The sequence below is a fragment of the Corvus brachyrhynchos genome, unplaced genomic scaffold, assembly GCF_000691975.1.
Source record: "Corvus brachyrhynchos isolate BGI_N302 unplaced genomic scaffold, ASM69197v1 scaffold220, whole genome shotgun sequence".
NCBI lineage: Eukaryota > Metazoa > Chordata > Aves > Passeriformes > Corvidae > Corvus > Corvus brachyrhynchos.
Window position 1 is genome coordinate 5,214,459 of NW_008236209.1, and position 13,581 is coordinate 5,228,039.

Sequence of the window (13,581 nt, forward strand, 5' to 3'; positions counted from 1 at the left end):
GTTTTTTGCATGTAGGGATCGTCCTGTGAAGTTTGCAGAGAGGTCCAGGCCTGGTGTTCAGATCTCCTGTTCATCTTTCAGTTCTGGTATGTGTTCAGCATCAGCCGTTTCATGAATTTGGGGCCTTGGGTGACAGTTCTGTTATTTCTCTTTAAATACAAAGAGTGTTAAACCCTTTCCCAGTTATTTTTACCACTGTCAAATTGGGATTGTTGGAAATTTTCCCTGAAAAGTGTCTGCTTCAAGCTGCTCTTTCTCTTTTTTCCTATAATTGAAGCTAAAATATCTTGACCACTTCCAAGGCTTTCAATCTCTTGTTTTGCGCATCAGAGATATTCCTCTGTAACATCCTTTTAAGACTTTACCTCGTGAAGGTTTTGAGTGAAAAGTTCTGGAAATCCTCTGTCGAAGATTCCACTTTTGCTAATCTTCCAAATCTGGCTGAATTCTAAGAGGATCAATTCAATGTATTGGAAAATCTCAGCGTAACAGACCTCCTTTGCAGCTTTGAATGAGCAAAATAAAATGATTTTTACAAAGAAAATGATGTAATTACTCATTAAATTTGCTTTTTGAAATTGAGAGCCCTTGTAGAGCCACATTGCTTTTTTAAAGCTAGAAATCCTGAATTAACTAAACCCATTCCAGTGCAGCAAACCACACAATAGTGCCATTTCTGGGCAATATTGTAAAGAAATTACAATAAAATACCTTAATCACTGCATCCCAATTCAGCAATAATTTCTCTGCTGTGTGTCAAGTAGATAATTGAAGTTGCACTTAAATGTTTTATTTGTCATTTACCTGTTGACATTGAAATTTTCTGTTTAAAACTAGTTTGCTGCTTTGACAAGAAAGCAGCAAATTAAAATAAATGAAGTTAAGTTGTTCCTTGGATGACTTCTTCTCACAGAGAATTCTCTGTTTTAGGTGGCATGTTCATTGCAACAGGGAGTACTGACCACGTGATAAGAATTTATTATTTGGGCTCAGAATCTCCAGAGAAAATGGCTGAGCTGGAATCTCACACGGTAAGAGGCAAATCCAAAAGAAAATCTATTTTGCTACCCCTTTATCTCATTTCAGGAACTTGGTTTCTGTACATCCTATTTTTTTTTATTAACTGTCTAGAATTTGTTTGGCTTTCAACACTGTGGTATTTAAATGCCTGGAAAATTGTGGGATGTTTATTTTTAAATCGCTCTGAGGCAAGAGGTTTGTGCAAAATGCATTTCATTCCCCTGGAAAACTGAGGGAGCAGGTGATTTTCCCTCATTCTTGAAAAAAGTTTGTGTTAGAATGAGGAATTAAAACAGTTTTAATGCACAATGTCATATCACAGTGTCATTTTTTCCCTATTAAACTTGCTGTTGAATGTTTAGTTAAATCCACATAACAAGACAAAGTAATTCATATTTTGGTCTGTGCTGTCAAAGTTTGGATCATGATGGTAATTTCATTTCGAAAATAAAGCTTAAAGCATCTTTTTTTCAGGTAATGCAGAAGGGTTCCCATAAAAATTCAAACTACAAACTTACCACCTCAGGAACATTTTATGGATTAAGCCCAAGGTCTGAATTGATTCCCTGAGCTTCAGTGGGAGTCATGGCTCTCACGTTTAAGTCTCAAAGCCAACACATCAAATAAGTATTTTGTTCACAAAAGAAAAGAATATTTTCTGTATTGAACAGGTCTGGAAGAAGCTGTAATTCCTTTAATTTCTTTAAATCCACTCTTAATCCTGCAGACAGCTGTCAGCCCTCCCTAAAACAAATCCCAGTTACCAGGAGTTAGAGACATCAGTGGGAGTAAGGAGAGCAAAGCATGGAGCCAGCACAAGTATTTGGCAAATTAAAAAAGGGCAGAGCTATGTCTGAAACGTAACATTTGTTTCTCAACGATTTGTAAGTGTTAATAAAGCCAAGGTTTGCATTTTTGGGATTACATTTTTCTATGCACTTTCATGTTAGGTCTAAAAATGGCAGGAAACCATCACCTCTCTGAAGTTTTCTATTTCAGTGTTTTACACAATGTGTCTGGGGAAGTTTTAACTTCAAATACAACTGTTCCGTACTTGAAATTTTTTTTGACAGTCTTTTTATTTGCTAAATAAAAAGCTTGTCATGAAGATCTTTTAGGCTGAGTTTTTCACTTCTGGTGTTTCCTTCCTTCCTGTTTAGGACAAAGTGGTTGCAGTGCAGTTCTGTAACAACGGTGACAGGTGAGTGCTGGGCTTTGGACCTGACAATGATGGTATTTAGTTTTCCAAACAACGTTTCATGGAAAATTTGGCGCAACAGGAAGATTGCCCACGGGCTTGGCTTAATCCTGGGCAAATTATTGCAGTGTGTTGCAAGATGTGTGTCATGTCCACAGGCTTGAACTCGTTGTCCTCTGCTGTAACAACACAAATGTTCTGTAACTGTGCTTTTAATTTGTTTTTTCTTTCAAACAGCAAATTGGAACCCAAATTTTATAGCCTTTCTGTGTAAGAACAGCCTTCCTTCCCAGGTAGCCCCCACAGAGGCGTTGCTTGTGGAGTCAGAGCATTGTAATCAATGTAGTCTAAAGCAAAAGTTAGTAGAGATGTTGTTAGCCCAGCTTTTGCTCCTATTCCTTATTTTGCGGGGTAGGAGATTTAAGGGATGTGCCTTTAAGAGATGAGCCTTCCAAGCCAAGCTGTAGCTGTGCACCTGTACTTGGAGAGCTTTGTCATGTGAAGTTATGTGAGAATGTGCTGGTGTAATTGTATCACCAGTTCTTTCCAAGCCATGTGAGAGGCAATGAGGTCACATACTCACTGAAAACTATATTCTGTAATGATGCTTTGAATGGAAAAAAGGGGCACCTTCCTTTTTATTTTAATATAAAGAAGTAAAATTAAGAAGAAAATTAATTTGTCACAAGCATTTTCAAGCTCTTTTTCATCACAGTGAAAAAAATCAGACCAAGGAAGCTGAAAAGGTGAAACAATCACTTCATAAAATTGAATAGATTTGCCTTTTAAGTGTAATTTTGTATACAAATGGAATATACTTCCAAAGGTGTTGGCCATCCTGTGAAAATATATTACTTGAGGAGCTTTTTTCCCAGTTTCTCGACAAAAGTGATATCTGTGACGTTGATGGCCAAAGCATTATGATGTGGTAAAATACATTTCCTGGATGCTTAAAATTTTTAAATAAGAAGGGGTTTAAAAATTAGAATATTCCTGTTCAGCTCCACAGGCAGGAAAACCTCCTATTATAATTTATGCCAGACTCCTGGCACGCAGTTTCCCTTTCTTTGCTGCCACTCTGAGCTGCTCCAGGGATTTGCTGATGTCATTAAAAAGGGAATGTGCAGCTCATATGAATTACGACACTGAAGTCATTCCAAGGCCATCTGCTGCTGGAGCCAAATGTAATTAATGTTGTGGGCTAGAAACTCTCTTGTACCCCACAATATCTGATAGGAAAATTGTAACCTCGTGAGCAGGAGAGGTAGAGGTACACAAGTACACACTTCCAAGTGTATATATATATCATTTATTGGTGTCCATGTGGGGATGAAACCATCTTTATTCAGAATTTCATGGAGTTTTTTTCCCTTTGCCCCATAGCTTAAGGTTTGTCAGTGGAAGCAGGGATGGAACAGCAAGAATCTGGCACTACCATCAACATGACTGGAAGAGTCTGATCCTGGATATGGCTACAAAAATGACAGGGTAAAGCAAAGCAAGCAGAACACACCTCATGGGCACATTTACCTGCAAGCTAAATCCTCCATCATGTTGAAAACTGGTTATTTGCTTCCATTTTGAGTTAATTTCAGTGCATGTATTGAAAATGTCATGGCACTGTCAACTTACACAGTTAATTCACCCCCAAATAAATAATAATCTGTTGGTACTTCCCTATCCTAATGGTTGAGGAATATTTAGTATTTTACACATGAAATAAGAATGTCAAATAGTTTATCTCACAGAAGGAGGTTTTGGTGGAGCCCCAGTGATCATATGCTAATATATGTATCCAACATGGTTCTTAAAATTGTATTTCTACCTTAGATTTCCAAGTAAGAGGTGAAATTAGTGTTTAGTTCTCAGGTTCAGTTAGGGTTTCATGTTTTTCTGAGATCCTCAAGTGACTACTTTAAGTGCCCTGTAATTGAATTGTAATTTAATATTCCCAACAACAAAGAGCAGAAATGGAGAAATCCATAGGTTCTTGCTTTGCAGAATTCTCCATATTTCAGTGGCTACACTTGCAGTGTTTGCAGTCAGAATGTGAGTTGGGTTTATTTAGCAGGTTCCTGCTCGTCGTGGAGTTTACTGATGCTGATGACGGATAAGAAAAATGCCTTGTAGAAAAAAGCTTAATAGGTCTGAAAGTAAGAATTGGGGTAGAGGAGGATGATGACAGTGGAATAGAGGAGGAAATGTCCTTTTTAAGGAAAGAGAGCTCTATAAATCTCAGTGGCACTGAATATTTCCCGTATCTGGTTTTTACCACTGCAGAACCATCCTTCCTTCTTCCGCCTTAGCCAGAGTCACAGAGGTGGCTGTGAACCATCCTTCCCCAAAATTGATACTGAATTAGTTCTCCTAAATGTTCCCATATGTCATTACTGATTTATTCCTTTTAAAATTACTGATTTCCTTAGAAACAATGTGGCATCTGGGGAGGACAAGGTGACCAAGCTGAAGGTTACCATGGTGGCTTGGGATCGATATGATGCCACTGTCATCACTGCAGTCAACAATTTCCTCCTCAAAGTGTGGAACTCGTCCACAGGGCAGCTTCTCCATAGCTTATCCGTGAGTACAATTCCAGGGGGGAATCCCAAATGGATGTAGTTCACTCTGAGATTGATTTGAGGCTAAACTGCATCACCTGCATCAACTGCATCATTCCCCTGTCAAGGATTTGGTGTTGAAGTATCCAGCTGTCCCCTGCCTGCCAGGAGGAGGGTGTCCTGTGGGGAAAGGAGCTGATTGCAGAACCCTGGTGATTGCTGGCTGCCAGGGAACCCTTTGGAGGCTCCATTCATGCCCTGATTTCTCCTTCCTCCCATCCCTCCCCATCTCAGCGGTGCCAAGCAGTGACAATGCCAAACCTGTGGCAGGAATGGTGACCAAGCACAGTTCCAGTAAATTGAGGTGTCCTGGGTGACTCCCTGCTCCGGGATGTCCTCTCAGTAACTCCCAGCACATCTGGAGATACCACAAGGAGAAATGCAGCTTCTTTTTTTACCCCCTGCTGTCGTTGCAGGGTCACGATGACGAAGTTTTTGTTCTGGAGGCTCATCCCTTTGACCAAAGGATTGTGCTTTCGGCAGGACACGATGGGAATATTTTTGTTTGGGATATAGACAAAGGAACAAAAATTCGCAATTACTTTAACATGGTAAGAAGGATCACAGAAGGTTTGGTTTATTCTTTTTTCACAAAACTGGTCTTGGGACAAAAGCAAATTTCATTAAATACCTCTAGAGCCAGTACGGCTCTGAGATCTTTGGTGATCTTGCCCTATGTTTACAATTAACATAAAATGTAGACTTCCAGGTGGTTGTTCCAGAACATACATTAAAAGTTGGGCTGAAATTTCAGGACAGGGAGAAAATGTGAAGTTTTACTTCGTTTTTCAGTTTAACTTCAATAAATAGAAGTGTAAATCAGTCTTGAGTGAGATGAGAAATCACAGAATGAGGATTCAGTACGTGTTGGAGCACAGGGGAAATGTTTGTGAAAATGCTGTTATAGAGAATATATGATTGTGAAAGGAATTCTCTGTGCTTGGTACAGATTGAGGGCCAAGGCCATGGAGCTGTTTTTGATTGCAAGTTCTCACCAGATGGGCAGCATTTTGCCTGCACAGACTCTCATGGACATCTGCTACTATTTGGTTTTGGATGCAATAAATATTATGAAAAGGTGGGTTGAATGAATTTTAAACTCTTCCCTGTCTTGACCTGATTTTGTCTTAGAAGTATTGTGCTACAATTTATTCCCTCACCCTGCCCCAGACAAAATAGTAATTAGGTCATGGAGCTAAATCAAATTATCTGTTTATCTAAATCAAAAAGATTTAGGCAATAGACTCTATAGATAGAGGAGAAAAGCATTAACTTCTCTGTCCACCTCTCTTGGCCTGTTTTACTGTTGAATTTTTGCATCAGGCCTTGGTAATAAACCACATTTGTGGCAGGAATCTGTTCTTTGTCATAACATTCCTTGTGCTGATCCCAAGTGTAGGAGTTGTGGTTTATGGGAGCCATTCCAGAGCAGCAAGACAGCTGCAAATGGCCATTGATTTATTTCCTAAATTGCTTTTCTTTCAGATTCCTGATCAGATGTTCTTCCACACGGATTACCGGCCCCTGATCCGGGATGCCAATAATTATGTGCTGGATGAACAGACTCAACAGGCTCCACACCTTATGCCTCCTCCATTCCTGGTGGATGTTGATGGAAATCCTCATCCCACGAGATTCCAGCGGCTGGTGCCAGGGAGGGAAAATTGCAAGGATGAACAACTTATTCCTCAGCTGGGATATGTGGCTAATGGTATTCTGTCTGAACATCATGAATAACACAAGTGTGGCACAGTATTGAGCACCAGCTCCTGGGATGGTGCTGTGGGGATGTATAAATTAATGGTTTAAATTCAGTATACAGATAGGAGATGGGGTGGGGTTATGGCAAAAAGGAAGTGTGTGGAATCAGATTGACTGGAGGCAAGAGTATTCCAAAGTCTGGGGATTTTTCCCTGGTATATGCCAGATGTTTAAAGCATTGTCTATTAACCTCTGTAACTGTGGATGTGAGGAAGAAAGCAGGAGGGTGAGGAAGACATGGAAAAAACAGCTTTTGTTTTTTAAAACAGTTCTTTTTTCTCATAGACACAAACTTCTGCAAAATGCTGATCCCCCAAAAAGACCTTCCATTCTTACCTACTGAAGCATAATTTCTTTCTGCTTTTTCTAAGGGTTTGTGTTTATGTTCTACATGTGGTCTGGAGTTTTAGGATGTTATTGTAACTTCTCTTTTAAACTTTGCCTCCATTTCTTACATGAGAGCAGAAAGCCAGCTGGTAGTCAGATGTTTTGCAGAGCAGACAAATAGTGGTGCAGAGTTCTAAATGGGATTATTTCTATGGTGTTTGATAATACAGAAATCCATCATTTTATCAGTATTTTTGGCTTTGTTCTTGTCAAGGTGATGGTGAGGTGGTTGAACAAGTCATCGGGCAGCAAACGAATGACCAGGATGAGAGTATCCTTGATGGAATGATCAGAGAGCTCCAGAGGGAACAAGATCTGAGACTAATTAATGAAGGAGAAACTCCTCCAAACCCTCCACTCAATAGATCCCACTCTGTTAATGGAGGTTAGTGTCCCAGCCTTGTCTTCATCAGTTCCTTCCTTATCACAGGAAGGACTGATCAAAGTGTTAAAGTCAGGTATAAAACGGTGTCTTTGAGGATGCTTTCCTCTCCTCTTCTTGTACACCTTGTTAACCCCTGTGGAGCAGTGAGATGTTCTGTAGATTCCAACAGAGGAACTACAAATTTAAGGGGCAGCTGAGGGCACCCAATGGTCTAACCAGACTGTTTCTGATTGCCTGGAGTTGTTAGACTGGAATTATTCCTGTTCTAAACCAGTTTTCTGAAAAATAAGCATGAAATTCACTGTATTGTCTTGATATCGATGCAGAGATGAAACTTCATAACTGCAAAATGCCAAAATGAAAGCGTGTAATTAAGGGTTGTCAGTGGAATACAGTGTTGTGACAGACTAATGGTTTCCTGCTGCAGCACAAGGCTGAGCATCAGTGCTAATAAAATAAACATGTTGCTCTGTCTTAGTGTTTCCTTAGAAAGCTTGAGATTATTCTCCTGGTAAGTGTTCTGCTACTGTGATTTTATATTTAATACACAAAGTGATTAAAAATTGAAACCACGCTCAATCAGATGTGAGCAGCTGAGTGAGTGCAGCTGATGGGAGGGAGCAGATGCCCAGGACTGTGCTGCAAGTCAGCCGGAGCCTTGGGAGAATTCACAGCTGCTAATAAATCACTTGTAGGTTAAGTGACTGATTACATGTGTTTGAAGTAGATTTCCTGGCAAAGCCCATTAGGATTTGGATTTGGAATTGCTTGTGTTTCAATTCAAGAAGGAGTAAGAAAAATATCAGGGAAGTACAGGAAAATGCATTTTTGCTTTGATCTAAGTTGATATGTCAAAAAGGTTGCCTAAAAGGCAGCTTCAGGTCACACAAAGTCTTTCCTGCCGCTTAGGATACGTTGATGTTTTGTACAGCCCCAGTTCCCAGTTTTATTTGTGTGTCCCTGTAGCTGTGTAAAGGAATTTCCAGATATGACTAGTGTGGAAATTAAAGCAGTTGCCTTCTAGATCTTGCATTGATCAATGACTTTGCCGCGTGAACTGCCCATTTGAGTGAGTTAATTAGACTATGTATAAAGTATTTAAATAGCCAGATATTTTTATATAGCTTTGCACAACCATAAATGCAATATTTTCATGTGATTTACTGTATTTAAGCCTATGGGAATTGTGTCGATAAGTAAGGACAATGATTGCAGTGATTCCATTATTACCAACCTTTGTTTATCGATCTTTGTGCTGTCCTTAAGCTTTAAATTGTGGATGGGATACAGGAAAGGAATTGTTCCCTTTGAGGGTGGGGAGGCCCTGGCACAGGGTGCCCAGAGAAGCTGTGGCTGCCCCTGGATCCCTGGAAGTGTCCAAGGCCAGGTTGGACGGGGCTTGGAGCAACCTGGGATAGTGGAAGGTGTCCCATGGCAGGGGGTGGAACTGTTTGATCTCTAAGGTCCCTCCTAACCCAACCATCCTGTGACTCCATGGTTTTATTGATAGTTCATGGAAGTGAAGAGCTCTTTCTCTCTCTCTTTCTTCCTCCCCCAGCTCTGCGCAGCCCGGGCTTGGACGTTGCCTCCCCGCCCAACGTGGGGCTGCGCAGGAGCGGGCAGATCGAGGGCGTGCGCCAGATGCACCACAACGCGCCCCGCAGCCAGATGGCCACCGAGAGGGACCTCATGGCCTGGAGCAGGAGGGTGGTGGTCAACGAGCTTCCTCCAGGCATCAGCAAGTAAGAGGCTAAGTGGGACAAGGGATTGAGTAGTGTAATGTGTCTGATCCTTCCGTGCTTCTGGAATGGTTTTTCAGTGATGCATCAGCTTTGGGGCTTGGTTGGTCAGGTTGTTTGGAATATTAGGATCAGAATGGAGCGTTCAGAATGGTAATTCCTTCTTTTCACAATTCAGTCTTTCTTCAGTAGTTCAAATACTGCATTTCCCTCCAGCTTTGTCTAAAAAAGGCTTGACGATAATTTTAATACATTGGAAAATAATTGTGGATGCTCAGCTGACAAGTTTGCTTCCTTAGCTTGTGATTCCAGGAGTGAATGGATGGATGCTGCTAGGGGGATTTGTGCATGGATTTCTTAGAGCAACACAAGTATTTTAATGTTTATATTAATGAGGCTGTTGAGTTACATGATGATTTAATGAACATAATGTGTGTTTGTTATGTATAATTAGGGTCCAGGAAGAATGTCGAGCTGCCAAAGGTGAAATAGAAATCAGTTTATACACTGCTGACAAGAAGAGAAAGCCATCTTACACCTTACAACGGGTGAGTTAATGCCCTGGAAGAGAAAACCTGGGTGGGAAGCAGTTCTGAGCACGGAGCAACAAAAATAAGACCAACAGAAAACCCCAAACCAATTTTATTGAATTATTTAGAAGATCAGTAGTCCTAATTGTTTCTCTGGCTCACTGTCTTCCTTCTGTAATTGTGATTTCGCTGTCTATAACATCCAAATATTGGTAAATCTCTATCCTTGAGGCTTCAGTGGTGGGAAGATGCTGGGAAAGGAAAAGAGCAGAGCCACAGTGGGTTTTCAGTTTGACTTGTGGAAAGTAGAGGTGCCAAACTTTTACAAGGGGCTGGATTTATCTTATGCAGAGTCTGCAGGAATTTTATAGAAAAAAAAAGGTGTTTTCAGTCATTTCCTTTTCAAAGACTGCTACTTTATAAAGTAGAATTTCTATTGAACCTAAAATCCACACCTGAACATCCACAATGTGTCAGAGATATTATCTAATTCTACAATGATTTCCTACTGCTCAGTTGTACCGGAGGTGCCACACTCAGTCACTGTAACCAGGCACCTTTTAACTGTGTAACTCATGAGTAACTCCCTGCTCTGTCCCTGTTTGTGCTCCTGTCCCCATGGCAGAGCGAATTCCAGGCGGGAGGCGGCCGCTCCCTGCGCAGGAACCAGCGGAAGCGGCAGCACGCGTACCAGACCCGCTCCACCATCGAGCACAGCCAGCAGGGAGCCAGCCAGAACCCCTGTGCACGCCATGAGTCCGACAGCTCCTCTGAGGTCTGAGCTCCCAGCAACCTCCAACAGCTCCCCTGTTCCCAAAGCGTCCACTGTAGGGAGGAAATTCGTGCAGCCGAAGCTCAGCTGGAGCTGGAGCTGCTGGGACTGGAGGGGACAGTAAAATGAGGTTTTTCAAATGTATTCATGGCAAAAGGCAGGGTAAAAATAACATTGGCCAGTTCCAGGATGGGGATGGTCACCTCACAAACAGGGACAGTGACAGGGCAGAGGGATTTAACTCATCCTTTGCCTCTGTCTTCAACACAGATGATGGAGCAAGGGGGTCCCAGTGCTCTAAGCTGGAGGGCCGTGACTGACAACGATAAACTCCCAGTCAACCCTGAACTTGTGTGGGATCTGCTGCTCCAGCTGGATCCCTGCAAATTGATGGGCCTGAGAGAATTCATCCAAGAATCCTCAAATTGCTTCTGATGTCATCACGAAGTCTCTCTTGATGATTTTTGATCAGTCTTGGGAATCCAGAGAGGTCATGGCAGTGACAGGACCCAGGGAACAGCTGGAGCTGTGCCAGGGGAGGGTCAGGCTGGAGATCAGGAAAGGGTTCTTTTCCCCCAGAGGATGTCGGGCACTGCCCAGGCTCCCCAGGGAATGGACACGGCCCCGAGGCTGCCAGAGCTCCAGGAGCGCTTGGACACCGCTCCCAGGGGTGCACAGGGTGGGGTTGTTGGGGTGTCCGTGCAGGGCCAGGAGCTGGACTCGGATCCTTGTGGGTCCCTTCCAACTCAGGATATTCTGTGATTCTCCATGTGGGAAGAAACACTCAGGTCATTGAGTCCAGATCTGGGATTTGTGGTGTTCCTGTGGCATGTTGGTCTTGGAGAGTGAAGGATCATTTACCTGAATGCCAGGACAGTGTTCAAAAGTAGCTTAAAACAGCTCCTGTATTTTTGGAAACCTGAAACATTCTCAAGTAAATTTAACTGGGTTGTGTTAAACCACTTGCTATTTTGGGATTTCATACAGCACATGGATTCTAGGTCAGCACTTTGATTTCATTTTGCAGTGCTTTGATTTCATCTACATCTGTAGACTGCTGTTGAAAGAGATTGAGTATTGGTATTAATCATTGATTTTGGCAAGGGAAGAACTTAAAATATACCAGATTAAATATAACTTGTTCTCCTTAAGGAGGAGACTGAACACTGTTGCTTTGTAAATGCATTGGAAGTACAGAACAGCTCAAAAAGCTGGGCCCTGAGCGTTAAACTTATTAATCAAACATTTAAATAAGAATTCATTCTATAGTTCTGATATAATTAAAATTCACATTTGTTTCTATAGGAGCTATATGAGGATATATTATAATATTAGTTAAGGAAGAAACTGTGGACTTATTTATTTAAAGCTAAACCAGCCCTTAAATACAGAGCTTTCCTCAGGTGACACAACTCCCTTGCAAACAAAGCTGATACATTTTACCCTTGGCCCCAAAGTGAATCCTGGTGTTTTCACTACAGGAAGATGAGACTGTTGGCACAAGTGATGCATCCATGGATGATCCTGTGGCAGCCTGGCAGAGTGAAAGCAGTTCCAGGTACCTCCACTGGGCTCTGAATTGGTAACACTGCTTTATTGTGGGATTGAAGTAAGACAGTTGATATTGAGATACTCAGACTTCATTTTGAAGACTGATTTTTAGCCAGTTCTTCATGAGCCATTTTATATTGTGATTTTTTTTCTGTTCTTTTTATTTTCAAAGTCAAAAACAATTTTGAAAGACATTTATAAAAAAATGTCTTTAATTAAGAGCTACTTTAAAAAATCAATGCCAGTTTGCCATATAAATCCTGTACATATGTTATTTGGTATTAAAGAAGTCAGAACTGGATTTCTAGGGAAGTGCTCTAGTTCTTCAAATGTTTTATGCATTTTTTGCTGCCAGTTCTTATGGAGTCAGTCTGTGAATCAGTGAGATAATGAGAATTGATACCAGCCATAGGTGTAGTTTTACTGTGAGTTTCAACTTGATAAAATAATTTACTGAAATCACCAATCAGAGAGCACTTGGTTTCCTTTAAATTCACACGATAACAAAATTTTGTGCTAATCCTGAGCAGAACCAGGAGAGCAAGTTGAATGTTTGGATTTTCCAATCCACTGTGAGAAAACTGAAGTTTTCTGTTCTCTTTCTTACAACATTTTTATTATCTACAGTGATTCATCAAGTGAATATTCAGACTGGACAGCAGATGCTGGGATTAATCTGCAGCCTCCAAAGAGACAAACCAGGCAGGCAGCTCGGAAAATCTGTAGTAGTTCTGAAGATGAAAATACGAAGGGAACAAAAGGGCTGGAGCCAAAGCGAAGGAAACTTAAACAGCCAAGGAAAAAGGTCAGGAAGTGTAATTCCTAGTGTCTTTTTTACTTTATGAATATGAATTTAGGATTTAGTGGTTGTTTTCAAAGTAAAATTTTTCATAAATGGGTATAGAGTAAAAAAAAAAAAAATTATAGGGAGCACAGTAAATGTGGTACCAGTGGTACCAAGAAATTTTATTGTTTGTTTAATTGTGCTTCCATGCTTCCCACAGGTGATTCTCCATTACAAATGCCATTTTTTCCTCCCAGATTTATGTTCTTCGCTACAGTCAGGTTTACTCCAGGGTGGTTTTGTTGCATTTTATTGGCATGGTCAGATTTCTTTTTCCTGTTTGTTTTTTTTTAAAGATATTTAGAATATTTATAAAAATACAATTTATTTCTTTATTATCATAGAACCACGGACTGGGTTGGAGGGCTCTTAAAGATCATCTCATCCCACCCTCCTGCCACGGGCATTTTAATGATTTATGAATGTTTTAAGGCATTTTAATGATTTATGAAGGTTTTAATTTTCAATTATATTTATAACAAACCTGTCTTATTCTTTACTATTTAGTGGAGATTTTGGGAAGGATGACACTCCACAATTTGCTTTTCCTTGTATCTTATCTGCAGTACCTGCTGCATGATGAGTTTTCCATGTGTTCTGCCGTAGTAATTAACTGTATTCTGAATATTGGATTTTGATTGCATTCTAAATATAATGCAATATATTTAACTTCTGTATGTAACTTACCTGTATTAACTCCTGATGTGCTGTGTTTAGAAAGCCAGTGGGCTGCTGTCCCTGGAAGGGGAGCCCAGTGAGGAGTGGCTGGGGCCACA

At 40.9% G+C, this 13,581-nt stretch overlaps 1 protein-coding gene across 1 annotated transcript in view; it reads left to right on the forward strand.

Moving 5' to 3' along the window:
• Positions 1-13,581, forward strand: part of BRWD3 (bromodomain and WD repeat domain containing 3) — a 44,471-nt gene that overhangs the window by 18,200 nt on the left and 12,690 nt on the right. The window contains exons 7-21 of the mRNA XM_017742680.1: positions 16-86; positions 931-1,031; positions 2,181-2,221; positions 3,602-3,706; positions 4,645-4,798; positions 5,253-5,387; positions 5,786-5,914; positions 6,322-6,547; positions 7,199-7,369; positions 8,928-9,111; positions 9,563-9,656; positions 10,264-10,413; positions 11,892-11,968; positions 12,589-12,766; positions 13,523-13,581. The exon at positions 13,523-13,581 is cut by the window's right edge and continues 58 nt beyond it. Coding sequence (XP_017598169.1) covers positions 16-86; positions 931-1,031; positions 2,181-2,221; positions 3,602-3,706; positions 4,645-4,798; positions 5,253-5,387; positions 5,786-5,914; positions 6,322-6,547; positions 7,199-7,369; positions 8,928-9,111; positions 9,563-9,656; positions 10,264-10,413; positions 11,892-11,968; positions 12,589-12,766; positions 13,523-13,581 — 1,875 coding nt within the window. The remainder of the gene's footprint in view (positions 1-15; positions 87-930; positions 1,032-2,180; positions 2,222-3,601; positions 3,707-4,644; positions 4,799-5,252; positions 5,388-5,785; positions 5,915-6,321; positions 6,548-7,198; positions 7,370-8,927; positions 9,112-9,562; positions 9,657-10,263; positions 10,414-11,891; positions 11,969-12,588; positions 12,767-13,522) is intronic.